Source organism: Typopeltis vanoorti, chromosome 7 (assembly GCF_054136105.1).
Source record: "Typopeltis vanoorti isolate ZY-2024b chromosome 7, IOZ_Tvanoo_1.0, whole genome shotgun sequence".
Taxonomy (NCBI): Eukaryota; Metazoa; Arthropoda; class Arachnida; order Uropygi; family Thelyphonidae; genus Typopeltis; species Typopeltis vanoorti.
Window position 1 is genome coordinate 118,633,253 of NC_143555.1, and position 12,743 is coordinate 118,645,995.

Below are 12,743 nucleotides of genomic sequence, written 5' to 3' on the forward strand. Positions count from 1 at the left end.
TACAACAGTCACGCTGCTTCCAACCCTTTGGATATTACTGCCTTAAAACCCACAAAAAACAATTCCATCATCAATCTCTCTCACCACAACCTCACACCCGACGAAATCACTATCCTGAACAAAGAACTAAACTTTGGCGTATCCCCAAAATACATACAAAACAGAGACATCATTACCGAAATACAAGCGAAATTAGAGTATGACCCTAACAAAGAAACAATATTCCACAAAATTAACAACATCATAAACAGTAAAATAATAAAACCAAACATCGCCCTCAACTTACAAAAAGCCCTATTATCCCTAAAAAGAAACCCGAACATTATTATCAATAAAGCTGACAAAGGGGATACAGTAGTCATCACAAACCTAACTGATTACCACAACAAAATAAAGCTATCTCAACTGACTAACACACCTTCCAAAAAATCCAAATTGACCCCCTCCCCCTGACCTCATTGAACAAATCAACAGTACCATACACACCCTAAGAAACGAAGACAAAATAGACAAAACCACAATGAAAAACACAACCCCCGCACCACACGCATCCCTCGTATGTTCGGACAAATAAAAATCCACAAAGACGGGTACCCGACGAGGCCAAAAGATCCTACAAAAACAACACTACAGCTCCTTTATTGAAATTCATAGTGAAACTTCTAAAACCATTAATTACAGCATCTAACTTCATGATAAAAAACTTGGATGACCTTTTCAAAAAATAAAAATAAAAAACCTAACCCTATCCAAAGAAGACAGCCTCACTTCATTGGATGCGGCCTCCTTATACACCAACGTGGATGTCCCCAGAACTTTAGACATCGTACACACACTACTCACAGAAGACCCCACCCTACACTCTCATACTAAACTAACACCCAATGACATTATTAACCTAATAAAACTAATAATCTCGGTAAACTTCTTCAAGTTCAACAACAACACATGTACATTCAAATCTTCGGACTTCCCATGGGCGAAAACATCAGCTGACAACTAGTGGAACTATTCCTAGCACACATAGAATCACTCCTACTCCCCCCCCCCCCCCGGCATCACATTTTATGGCAGATACATGGACGATATTCTGTGCATTGGAAATCCCACACACACGTCACCACCTTAAAAGCGTCCCTAAACAGTTACAGCAACAGACTAAAATTCACCATAGAAACTGAACAGAACAAATCCATCAATTTCTTAAACTTGACACTAACCAGAACAAACAACAAAATAGCCACGAAAGTATACCACAAACCCTCATATATCAGAAACTACTTCCATTTCCACTCACCATCCATATTCCGTTAAAAAATTGGTCATCTTATCACAATTCATAAATGCGTACAAATTTTCAACCAATCAGAGTAATCTAAACGCAGAAATAAAAATCTAACACAGATCTTCGAAAATCGCAACTATCCTACACAACTAATAAGTTACGCAAACAAGACTGCCAAAAACTGCCAAAACAACCCAAGTACCAAAATAAACTTCCCTACACAAAAAATGATCAAACTACCGTACACCCAAAACACATACAAAGCCTACAAATACATCTTCAAACATACCGACTACAAACTGGTATTCACCACAAACCAAAAATTGGCAAATTTCCTAAAACCCACTCAATCTCAGACACAAAAATAAATATTTGAACACCACAACGTAGTCTATAAATTTCCCTGCCAAAAAGACTGTGATATCACCTACACAGGGGATCTTTATGGCCAAGACTACAAGAACACTTCTGCGATTGTAACATCCCTATTCCAGAACATTTAAATACTAAAAAACGCAACATCAAAAAGAAAAATCAAATCTAAAGCACAGGAAAAACGGAAATAGCTGTCCACGCCCTTGAACAAAAACATACCCCGCAGATCGACAAGGCCATCATAGTAGACAGACAAGACAATGAAACAATGCTTAGAATATCGGAAACAATAGCCATGAAGTGTGACTGGACTCTATCAACGTACACAGGCCCTACATAATCTCCGAGGTTTGGAAGCTTCACAACATAAAATTGAGGTCACAACCCCGACCAATAGGCGATAACACAAACACTTCAAAAGCAAAAGCACCTACCTGACCTGACATAGCATCCACTTCCTCCATGTGTTCAGACGACGACCAAGAATAGTCGAAACGGACCGCACCCCCCCCGTCAAACCCCTTCTCCCCCTCCTCTAAAAATCAGTTGCTATTTTCAACCCCTTTCACCCTTTCCCACCTCATATAAATATAAGAAAACGCTTCGCCCATCCGTTATAATATATATGTATATATATGTCATTCAAAAAACCTGGGTTTTTTCCATTTGTATTTCAATTCTCCCACTTGCCAAAACTCCCCCCCCCCCCCCCACACACAGTAGTTTCGACAATGCGAAAGAAGAGCCAAAACACCCAGAAAAAGGTATGTGCAAATTTCTTGTCCTCTATGTAACATATATTTATTGATAAATATACATCTGCAATGCCCTAAGAATCTGTGAGAAAAGAGCCAATGGCATTTAAACTGGGGCACTCCTAAACAGAATCAGGCAAATAGCCGTAAATATAATAGTGTAAGAATGTGTTTACCAGATTTTTTGCATCTAAAATTCTCAATCCTCATTTCTTTACATGCTGCCTAAGATAGTTGTCTCTCAAGAACTCAAGAAATTCATTTTCCTTATTCCCAAATGCAATATCTTCATTCCAATCTATTCTGCTATAATTAAAATCATCCATAATAATCATCTTTCCCTTGTTCACTAACCAAAGTTGTTTTTACATTTCTTCATCATCATCCTCCACATTCCGTAGCCTATATCAGCATCCAACTAAATATCTCTTCCTGTCACCATACTGACTCAAAACCATTGCCAGTATTTGTGGCTTGCATCTCCACTTTGCATGGACATAATTCACTTTCTGCCATTAACAGCACCTTCCTTCTTGTCCTTTCTATCATCATCAAATTCCTGCCATGTACCCTCAAGGGGTGTACAGGATATGACAGTACTACATGAAAAAATTACATCATTACTAACTTCCTATCTACAATTTTCCTCCAAATCAGTCTGTTACTTGTCAAGACCCCAACATTACCAGATCTTATATTTCTATCTTCTAAGGCACTTTGTACCGTATCAATCCACCTATATCTTGGTCTTCCTATGGGTCATTTTCCTGCCAACCTGGCAGAGAACACTTGTTTTGCTAATCTTTCCTCTCCCATTCTATTTAAGTGACCATACCATCTGAGATTAGCTCTGCTAACGCATTCCTGGATGCTGACAATGTCAAGTTCTTTCCTAATATCCTCATTTTTAATATGATATTGCCATTGATGCCATCTGTTCACGCCTCTAATCTTTCTCAGGACTCTCATATCTGCGGTCTCTAGTCTTTGGTCAAGTGTTTTACTTCTGACCCAGCTCTCAGATCCATAAGTTAAAATTGGTTTGAACACAGTCTTGTATACAGCTAATTTAGTGTTCCGACTAATTTCTTTCTTATTCCATATGAATTTATTCAATTGACTTCCCACGATACCAGCTTTGCTGATTCTGTTGTCTATTTCTATATTTAGTTTACCTTTATATTTAGTCCTTTCTATCCTCACAGAAAACATCATACTCTTCCCATCAGGATTTCTATTCCCATCAGGATATCATCTTTATTCAACAATATTTGCTTATTCCAACCATTTTTGGATGTGCAAACTCAGTCAATGAAACCGTTTCATCTCCTTTATTTCTGATGCTCCAGGCATTTGTAAATAAACATGGCAATTCACTTTTAGGTCTGTAACCAATCCTACTCATGGCACTCATAGATTGTAATTTCACCACACCTAGCCATTCCAAATTGCCTTTATCACCTTAACCTATATATCTATCTCTTCAGACTCAACCACATCCAGTACATCCTAGGCTATCCCATTCCCATACACACATTCACTACTACTTTCAACATCCACTCTCCTTATACTATGTCGACCCTGACACCCCCCCCTTTCCCTGTCCATCTTGTATTCTCATTCTATCGTTATCACTCACAGTATTACTGTTCTCATTTACAGTAACTTCAGCCTCACCAGTTCTGCTCTCCTGATCTGTTGCTTTACTTCTTACTTCTTCTGCTCTCTTGCTCACATCACTCATTCCTCCTTACAGCAATAGTTTAACTGACTTGCTCGAAATCCAAATGCGACCCATCACTGTTTTTTACCATTTCTGTCTTATCTTTAGAGGTACCTGTAGCATAGTATATTTAATAATAAAACATGTAAAGACCACAGTAATAACTTTTAATTATTAAAAGTACAAATATTTCATACTGAAATTAACAGTACTCTTCAGTGTCATACAAACAGTTAAAAGAATGGAATACAAAGTAAAGAACAGTCGGTGGATCACCAATTAACATTGTTGCCGCGTGCTAGGAGATTAATTACTAAATATTATTAAATAATCCTTTAAAGATACTTAATTTTTATTGATGATTGCATAAAATAAAAGTCTCCCAGATTTTTGAGAGAGAGAGAGATAGTCATTTCGATTTAGAATCAGCTGATGTAAAATAGCTTCACAACTTTCTTTAAAGAGGCATTCATATTTGAACCTGCATCTATGGAGGAGAAGAGCTTTATCCCACTGGATATTATGAGTAGTGTCAATGCTGTGTTGTGCTAGACCAGACTTATGAGGTTTCATGTATTCAATATAATATTGATGTTCCTTAATTCTTTTTTCCACAGAACGGCCTGTTTGTTCAAAATAAGAAACATTGCATTCACATGGATTTGGTAAACACCCACCAAAGATAGAGGTGGCAGTTTATCTTTTGTAGATGGCAATAAATAAGAAATTTTGTTGATAGGAATATACGTGGGAATCGAAATGACTGTCTGTCTCTCTCTCTCTCTCTCTCTCTCAAAAATCTGGGAGACTTATTTTATGCAATCATCAATAAAAATTAAGTATCTTTAAATGATTCTTTAATAATATTTAGTAATTAATCTCCTAGCACGCGGCAACAATGTTAATTGGTGATCCACCGACTGTTGTTTACTTTGTATTCCATTCTTTTAACTGTTTGTGTGACACTGAAGATGTACTGTTAATTTCAGTACGAAATATTTGTACCTTTATTAATTAAAAGTTATTACTGTGGTCTTTGTGTTTTATTAATAAACATTTCCATCTTTCCTTCAAATGCATGCCACAGATTCACAAACTGTGTTCCCTTCTCCTCACACAGCTGTGCCTGCATACCTTTCATGATTCCTGCTCTTTGTCTCAACTCACCATTATCATATCTAGGTAACACACCAACCACCCTTCCAACACACTGTTATCTTTCACTCTCCTCAACAATTTATTGATATCCATTCTTACATGTCCTTACAAGTCATTTGTTCCAACAACCACCATCTTGCTCATCTGCTTCTCTTATCTAACACATCAATTATCCTGCTAATTCTCCCTCTTGGAAAACACACCTTATGGAATCTTTCATTTACCACACCTCTAATAATGGAATCAATCTCCATACATTGCTGTTTTCAAGTCATTTGTCACCTGTATTTTTCTCCACTTTCCTTTGTTCTAACTGTTTGCATTCTTGTTCTCGTTCATTCTGATTCACTAAACTTTTCATCTCACTACACATTTTTCATTTCACTTCTCATTCTAAACAACTCGTTATTCAAGTCCCATATCCTGGCAGTTACACTATCTGTCAGTGTATCATTTGTTTCTTTCGTTTCCTCATTCTGACATTCGTTTGCTTCCATCATTTCTTTCATTTTGTGAACTATACTTACTTTCATTTCTGTAGTTGTGCTTGCTTCTGTTCCATGATTTATAGTCATTTGTATCAGCAGTTGCTTCTGTTATGGTCATTTGCTCTTGCAATCATGCACTCTTTCATTCCATTGTCAGCCAGTTTCACATATACTAATAATTCATGGTCCAACAGAATATCACACTTTTGACATATCCATATCCTCTTTTGTCTTCTGTTCAGTTTCTCCACAAACACACTCTTCACATTCTGCCATATATACATGTTGCATTCATGACATCTTTCATTTTGCTCAGCCTGATTTGCTCAAATTCCTGATCTTAATGGCTGATAAAATTGGAGTCCTAACAAATAAAAGACAATTGTGAAAGAACAAGGTTGACAGGAAAATGGTGGTTAAATATCATAAAAGACACATGTAGTATCCTGATATCACTTGCAAGTATATTCTAGGAAATAATGAATAAGTTAATTAAGAGGGAGATGTTAAATCCCGTTTTATTTTATAGCCGGGTACGAAACTCGGGTCGAAATCCATTGACATCCATAGAGTTTCACTGCCAAAAATACTATCGGCGGAACCAAGTGTAAATGATCAGTTGGATAGTACAACACCAGGGCAACTCCATGCAAAGGTGGAGCAAGCTCCCTCACTAACTTTAATATTCTTTCATAATGTAAAACCCAGCTCCTAAGAGATGTATATATATTGTTTTACATTATGAGAAGAGGTCACTACCCAGACCGGTTTCAACCTTTTTTGAGGTCTCATCAGTGAGTAGGTAGACCTGGAATAATAAGATTTTAAGTGAACAGAAACTTGCATATTCTACTATCGAATTGCCGAAGTGCCGTACTATATAATGTTAAATATTGTTGACTACAAAGTTAATAAACCAAAAGGCTATTTTACCGGCAAAATTGTTAATTAAGAGGGAGATGTTAAATCCCGTTTTATTTTATAGCTGGGTACGAAACTTGGGTCGAAATCGATCGACATCCATAGAGTTTCAATGCCGAAAATACTATCGGCAGAACCAAGTAAATGATCACTTGGATAGTACAACACCAGGGCAACTCCATGCCCTGGTGTTGTACCCAGGTCTACCTACTCATTGATGAGACCTCAAAAAAGGTTGAAACCGGTCTGGGTAGTGACCTCTTCTCATAATGTAAAACAATATATATACATCTTTTAGAAGCTGGGTTTTACATTATGAAAGAATATTAAAGTTAGTGAGGGAGCTTGTTCCACCTTTTGCATGGAGTTGCCCTGGTGTTGTACTATCCAAGTGATCATTTACACTTGGTTCCGCCGATAGTATTTTCGGCATTGAAACTCTATGAATGTCGATGGATTTCGACCCGAGTTTCGTACCCGGCTATAAAATAAAACGGGATTTAACATCTCCCTCTTAATTAACAATTTTGCCGGTAAAATAGCCTTTTGGCTTATTATCTTTGTAATGAATAAGCTTATATTATCTGTTTCTGTTTTGAGTTGGAAAGTTCTTGTTTAAAAAAAATTATAAATTTCTTTGCCTATTCAGAATCATTATACAGTGTACTTGTTTTTATGTTAGTTTATAAATTAGGATGTTGAAGGTTTTTTAATATTATTTTCAGATATTGAAATTATTGAAGGTGTGGATATTCAAGAATATATAGATGATGATGATGCAGAAGAAGAAGGAGAGCCAGCAGTACTTGCAAATGATACTGTCCTTGCTTCTTATCATGCTGCTGCTTCTGCAGCAGATGATTCTGAAGTAACCTTTTCTAAACATACTGGTAAGTAAGGCATAGTAATATGTATTTGCACTCTTTTCTTGGAGTGAATGAAATTTGACACGACTAAAAATTAAATCTTAAAAATTATGTGTTTTAACATTGATCAAATTTTAGCATTTAAAGATACCTCTGAATTATTCATAACATAGGTCTCCATATTTTATGGGTTTGAAAAGATTCAGTCATTATTATACCAGCTATACAATATTGAAAAGTTGCAGAAGTGAAAAGAGATTAGCAGGGCTGAGAAGAGAAAGAAGCAGGAGGTCTAAAGTAATAATAGAGACTGAGCAAACAATCAAGAAAAACAAGTTAAGGAGAAAATTGTGTATGGAGATTCAGTGACCAGGGGAGTACTTAATGAAAGTGTAACAGAATTGTGTTTCCCTGGTGAAAAATATTCATGATATTAGTCACACTATCCAGATGCAGAAAGGTAAGGCAAAAGAACTAATTGTCTTGGTTGGCACAAATAGTCTCAGAGGTGAGAAATATTCTATAAGAGAGGATGTAAAGAAGTTGTTAGATGAAACAAACTGAAGAACGAGAAGGTGAAGATTTAAGTCTCCTGCCACGCTACAATGAAGGTAAACTGAAGAGGAGGGCATTGGTATCAAATGAATCAATACATAGGTTGTGTAGAAAGAATAATATAGGATTTTTGTAACTGTTGTCTGTCTTTGAGAGAAAGAAGAATTTGTATAATGCTGATGGACTGCATCTGAATGGTTTTGGTGTTAGGTGTCTAGAGAGAGAGAGAGAGAGAGAGAGAGAGAGAGAGCTTTGTTCACTGAGCATGCTGAAACACAAATTCAGGACAACTTAAGCATTTAGATCGGAAGCAGATGAGTTTGTGTGAAGGTACCCATGAGGTGAGTGAGTGTGAGAATGACCAAGTGCAAAATCTGGTCTCTCAAGCATAAATGTTGAATAGGATAGTCAATTCAGCTCAATTGGAGTCCTAAAGGGATGCTTCAATTTCTGTATACTAATGCCAGAAGTACCAGGAACAAGAGGGAGGCGTTTTTGGTGTTGGTTAGTGCAACCTTGCCAAAAGTTATAGTCATTAGTGAGAACTGGCTAACAACAGATGATGTAGTTACAGGGATAGAATGTGAGGGTTTTGTGTTTTCAGGGAAGATAGAGAATATAGGATGGGGAAGGGGAACTGCTGATGATAGCAGATGAAATGCAACCAAAAAGAATAGGATACAGGTTTGGAGAGTGTGGGGGCTGTTCATTTGAAGCAGCTTGGTGTGAGATCAAGGCCAGTAGGACAAAATATACAGTTGGTTGTCTATAGGCCAGGGGTTTCTATGGATGATCTGGAAGATATTCGTTGGTAAATTAGTACAATGACTGCAGGTCAAGTGATTATTATGGGAGGACCAACTATGGAGATATAGACTGGAAGGAAGAAAGATCACATGGCAAGAAAGAAATGGAATTTATTGAGAGATAATTACTTGAGGTAGCATGTGATGGAGGTGACTAGGGGTGGGAGAGTATTGGACCTGGTCACAGGATCAGAAGATCTATCCATAAACAAGGTGATCATATTGCCTTTGATTGGTGAAAGTGAACATGCAGTGATCACTTTCACCAATCAAAGTAATTAATTCTTAAGTAATTTATTCTTATTCTTAATTAAGTAATTCTTACTAGTGCATGGAATATAGTTAATGGTCATCTAGAGAAAGCAATGTTAAATTGTATAACTAAGGTAAGGAGGGTTAATATCAGGTTGGAGTTAGATGGATGAGTAATATCATTAAGCACAAGCTGCAAAAGAAGAAAATGCTGTTGAGGGTAGAAAGGTGACTAGCACTCCTGAACAGTACAAGGCTCAGGCAAAAAAAAAAAGTGACCAAAATCAGAAGAATCTAGCCAAGCAGGCCAAAGGAAATCCTAAAGACTTTTTTTTTTTTTACATGGCAAATAAGAGGAATAATGATTTGAAGATTAACCTTAATGAGCACTGGTGGTGACAAAATGACAGAAGCAGATAAAATAGTTGAGTTATTGAGTGACCACTTTGCAAGGGTATATCATTCAAGTGAGGTTACTTCTGTAACATATGTGACTGAGACTGGCTGATGTGGGAACAGAAGTGAATAAATTGTGGAGGCTCTTAGGATATTGCAGAATCTCAATATAAATACATCTGTAGAATTAGACGGGATATCAGCTAGGGTTTTGTGAGAATGTGCAAGGGAACTGGAAATGCCTCCGACTGGGCTCTTTAATTAAGTCTAACCTCTGGTTGAATCACAAGGCAGTGGAAAGAGGGAAAATAATACCCTTGCATAAGGGAGGTTCTAAGACTGCAGTAGCAAATTATAGACCAATCAGTATCTAAGGTGTGGTGGTAAAAGTACTGGAAAAATTGTTCCAAAAGAGAATTCAAGAATGGGTAGATAAGAATAAGATACTGTATGAGGGTCAACATGGCTGTGTGAAAAGGCAGTCATGCCTTAGTAATTTATTGACTTTTTATAAAAGGGTAACAGCTGAGTTGGATAAAGGAAATGACTACACGATGATTCTGCTGGATTTTGCAGTGGCTTTGACTGAATACCACATGGAACTCTGTTATACAAATGAGGATGGATATAACACTTGTTTTGTGGAGAAGAGGGTGGCTGCTGGACAGATATCAAAAAGTGTTATATGGAGGGACAGAATCAGGCGACTAGTGATTTGCTGTAAATTCAGTGCTTGGGACCGTTGCTGTTTAATTTGTACATAAGTGATATAGGAAATAACTTGAAAGTATGAGCTTCCGTAGCTCAGTTGGCATAGATGAAGCCCTTTGGTAGGTGCAGGTTCAATTCCTATCTGTGATGTTAGGAACCTTTATCTGCTTAATATTATCTGGTTATTAATACATTTAATTATATTTAGCAAATCTCTGCCAGGTTGGCAGCAAAACGACTCAGAGGAAGACCAAGATATAGGTGGATTAATGCGGTACAAAGTGCCTTAGATGATAGAAATATAAGATCTGATAATGTTGAAGCCTTGACAAGTAACAGACTGATTTGGAGGAAAATTGTAGATAGGAAATTAGTAATGATGTAATTTTTTTCATGTAGTACTATCATATCCTGTACACCCCTTGAGGGTACATGGCAGGAATTTGATGATGATGGTGATTATATTTCAATTTTTTTTCCACTTTTTCTAACATAGGATTGTTTAATAAATTAGTCACCTAATTTATTAAAATGTAAAATGTGGTGGGTCCGAATGAAAAATCATCAGATACCTCACACACACACACATACACACACACACACACACACACACGTAATTAAAACTAAAATGTGTTCAGTTGGTTTTATGTTTGTGAGAGGGAAAACTGGAGCAACTTGAGGAAAAACCTCCACGGTCTGAGACTAACTGATTCAATGCTGAGAAAGGAGCAATGAACAGCAGGTGAATCATACACTGACTAATCACTACTGTCCAATGCCATACTAATACTGATATGCTAACTGCGAATTTAAACACTGACATATAAGTATATAGGTAGCTTGTGCAAATTAATTCAGCTTATCTGCTTAATCATTCTCATACCTTTTTTATAAGTTTAATTTTTATTATATATTTTTTTTTATACGTTTATACTCAGACACATAACAAATCCAACATTTTCAACAATGCCACATTAGATAATCATTATACAGTTACACCCGAGTTATGTAACATGCGACTTATGTAAATTCTCAGTTACGTGATAAATCTATTAGCACGTATGAACAAATTAAACAGCTCGTCAAACAGGAAAATAAATCGACCTATTTCGACAGTGAATACAATAGTGAAGGATAAAGTTCGCATAGTTGAAAGTACGAAAGGTGCAGTAGCGTTGAAGGGCACAATTATTAAGAAGAGGCTAGGCCTGATATCAGAGATGGAGAAATTGTTGTCTCGCTGGATCGATAATCTGACACAGAAGTAGATACTGTTAAGTTTTCTGATGATCCAGGAGAAGGCTATATCCTTATATATAGAAGGCTATATCCTAAGCCTGCACTTTTATATCCTTATATAAGGATTTAAAAGTGCAAGCCAGCATCATGGATGTGGAGAGTACATTTAAAGCTAGTGCTGGATGGTTTGAACGATTCAAGAAACATACAAATACATATAGTACATATTTACAGTATGTATATTATTCAAATACAATTGATACATTTTTTTATAATTGAATTTTTTTTTAATCGCCCCAAAAATTAACAATATTAAAAATGGAAAATATCTGATTAATGCCAAAAAATGTAAGACAGCAGTATGAGTAGCCATTGAACATTTTATTGTACGTATGTAATTTACAAATTTGACTTACGTAAATTTCAAGTTACGTAACAGTTTACAATGAAAAATGAATTTTGTATATTTATTCACTCTTCTTCACTTATTTTTATATTATGTTCTTAGCACAGCCAGGTTCAGGCAAAGCAAACTCCTTATGTTTGGCATAGATGCTCTGTGACTCAGATGTGAGTCACAGAGCATCCCCTCAACACTTCTGTGCATGTCAGAAGGCAAATCCATTCCGATAATAGGGTATCAGTGCATTTCGTGAGATGAGTGTTTATTATTATACGTTGGAAAATTAGCTTTTCTTTTATGAAAATTCTAGTTTTTAAATTTTAACTATTTTGCTTGTACAACAGTTGGAACATGTACGTATAAAGCACGATTTTTCGTGTTGGTAATGAATTTATACATCACCTTATTTTTTTCTCCTCTTCAACATGAATTGACTTCTTAGCACATTGCCAACCGAGGGTCTCAGATCTGTGGTCGGACTGTGTGTGTGTGTGTGTGTGTATTATTTTTTTTAAGGAAAATCACTTGTATGACTATATAGCCGAATGTTAAAATAGAAAATAACTAATTTATTTTTCAAGACACTACTAGTTTCATCTTTCTAGCAGACTTCATTGGGTGTTATTGAGAAGTATAAATTATGCTTTTTTTTAAGAAAAAAAAAATATAAAAAAAAGCATTACTTTGATACATCACCAAAGTTCTAAATTATTGATGGATTGCTCACATTAGAATGAATTCATGGACTAGCCACATTGTTGATCTTGTGCACGAGGACATGGTTTTGAGACCACCATAACAGAAGAGTAA

At 36.3% G+C, this 12,743-nt stretch overlaps 1 protein-coding gene across 1 annotated transcript in view; it reads left to right on the top strand.

The window, feature by feature from the left end:
• Window positions 1–12,743, top strand: part of LOC150104996 (angio-associated migratory cell protein) — a 151,834-nt gene that overhangs the window by 21,797 nt on the left and 117,294 nt on the right. Inside the window, exon 3 of the mRNA XM_090396092.1 lies at window positions 7,431–7,595. Coding sequence (XP_090252218.1) covers window positions 7,431–7,595 — 165 coding nt within the window. The remainder of the gene's footprint in view (window positions 1–7,430; window positions 7,596–12,743) is intronic.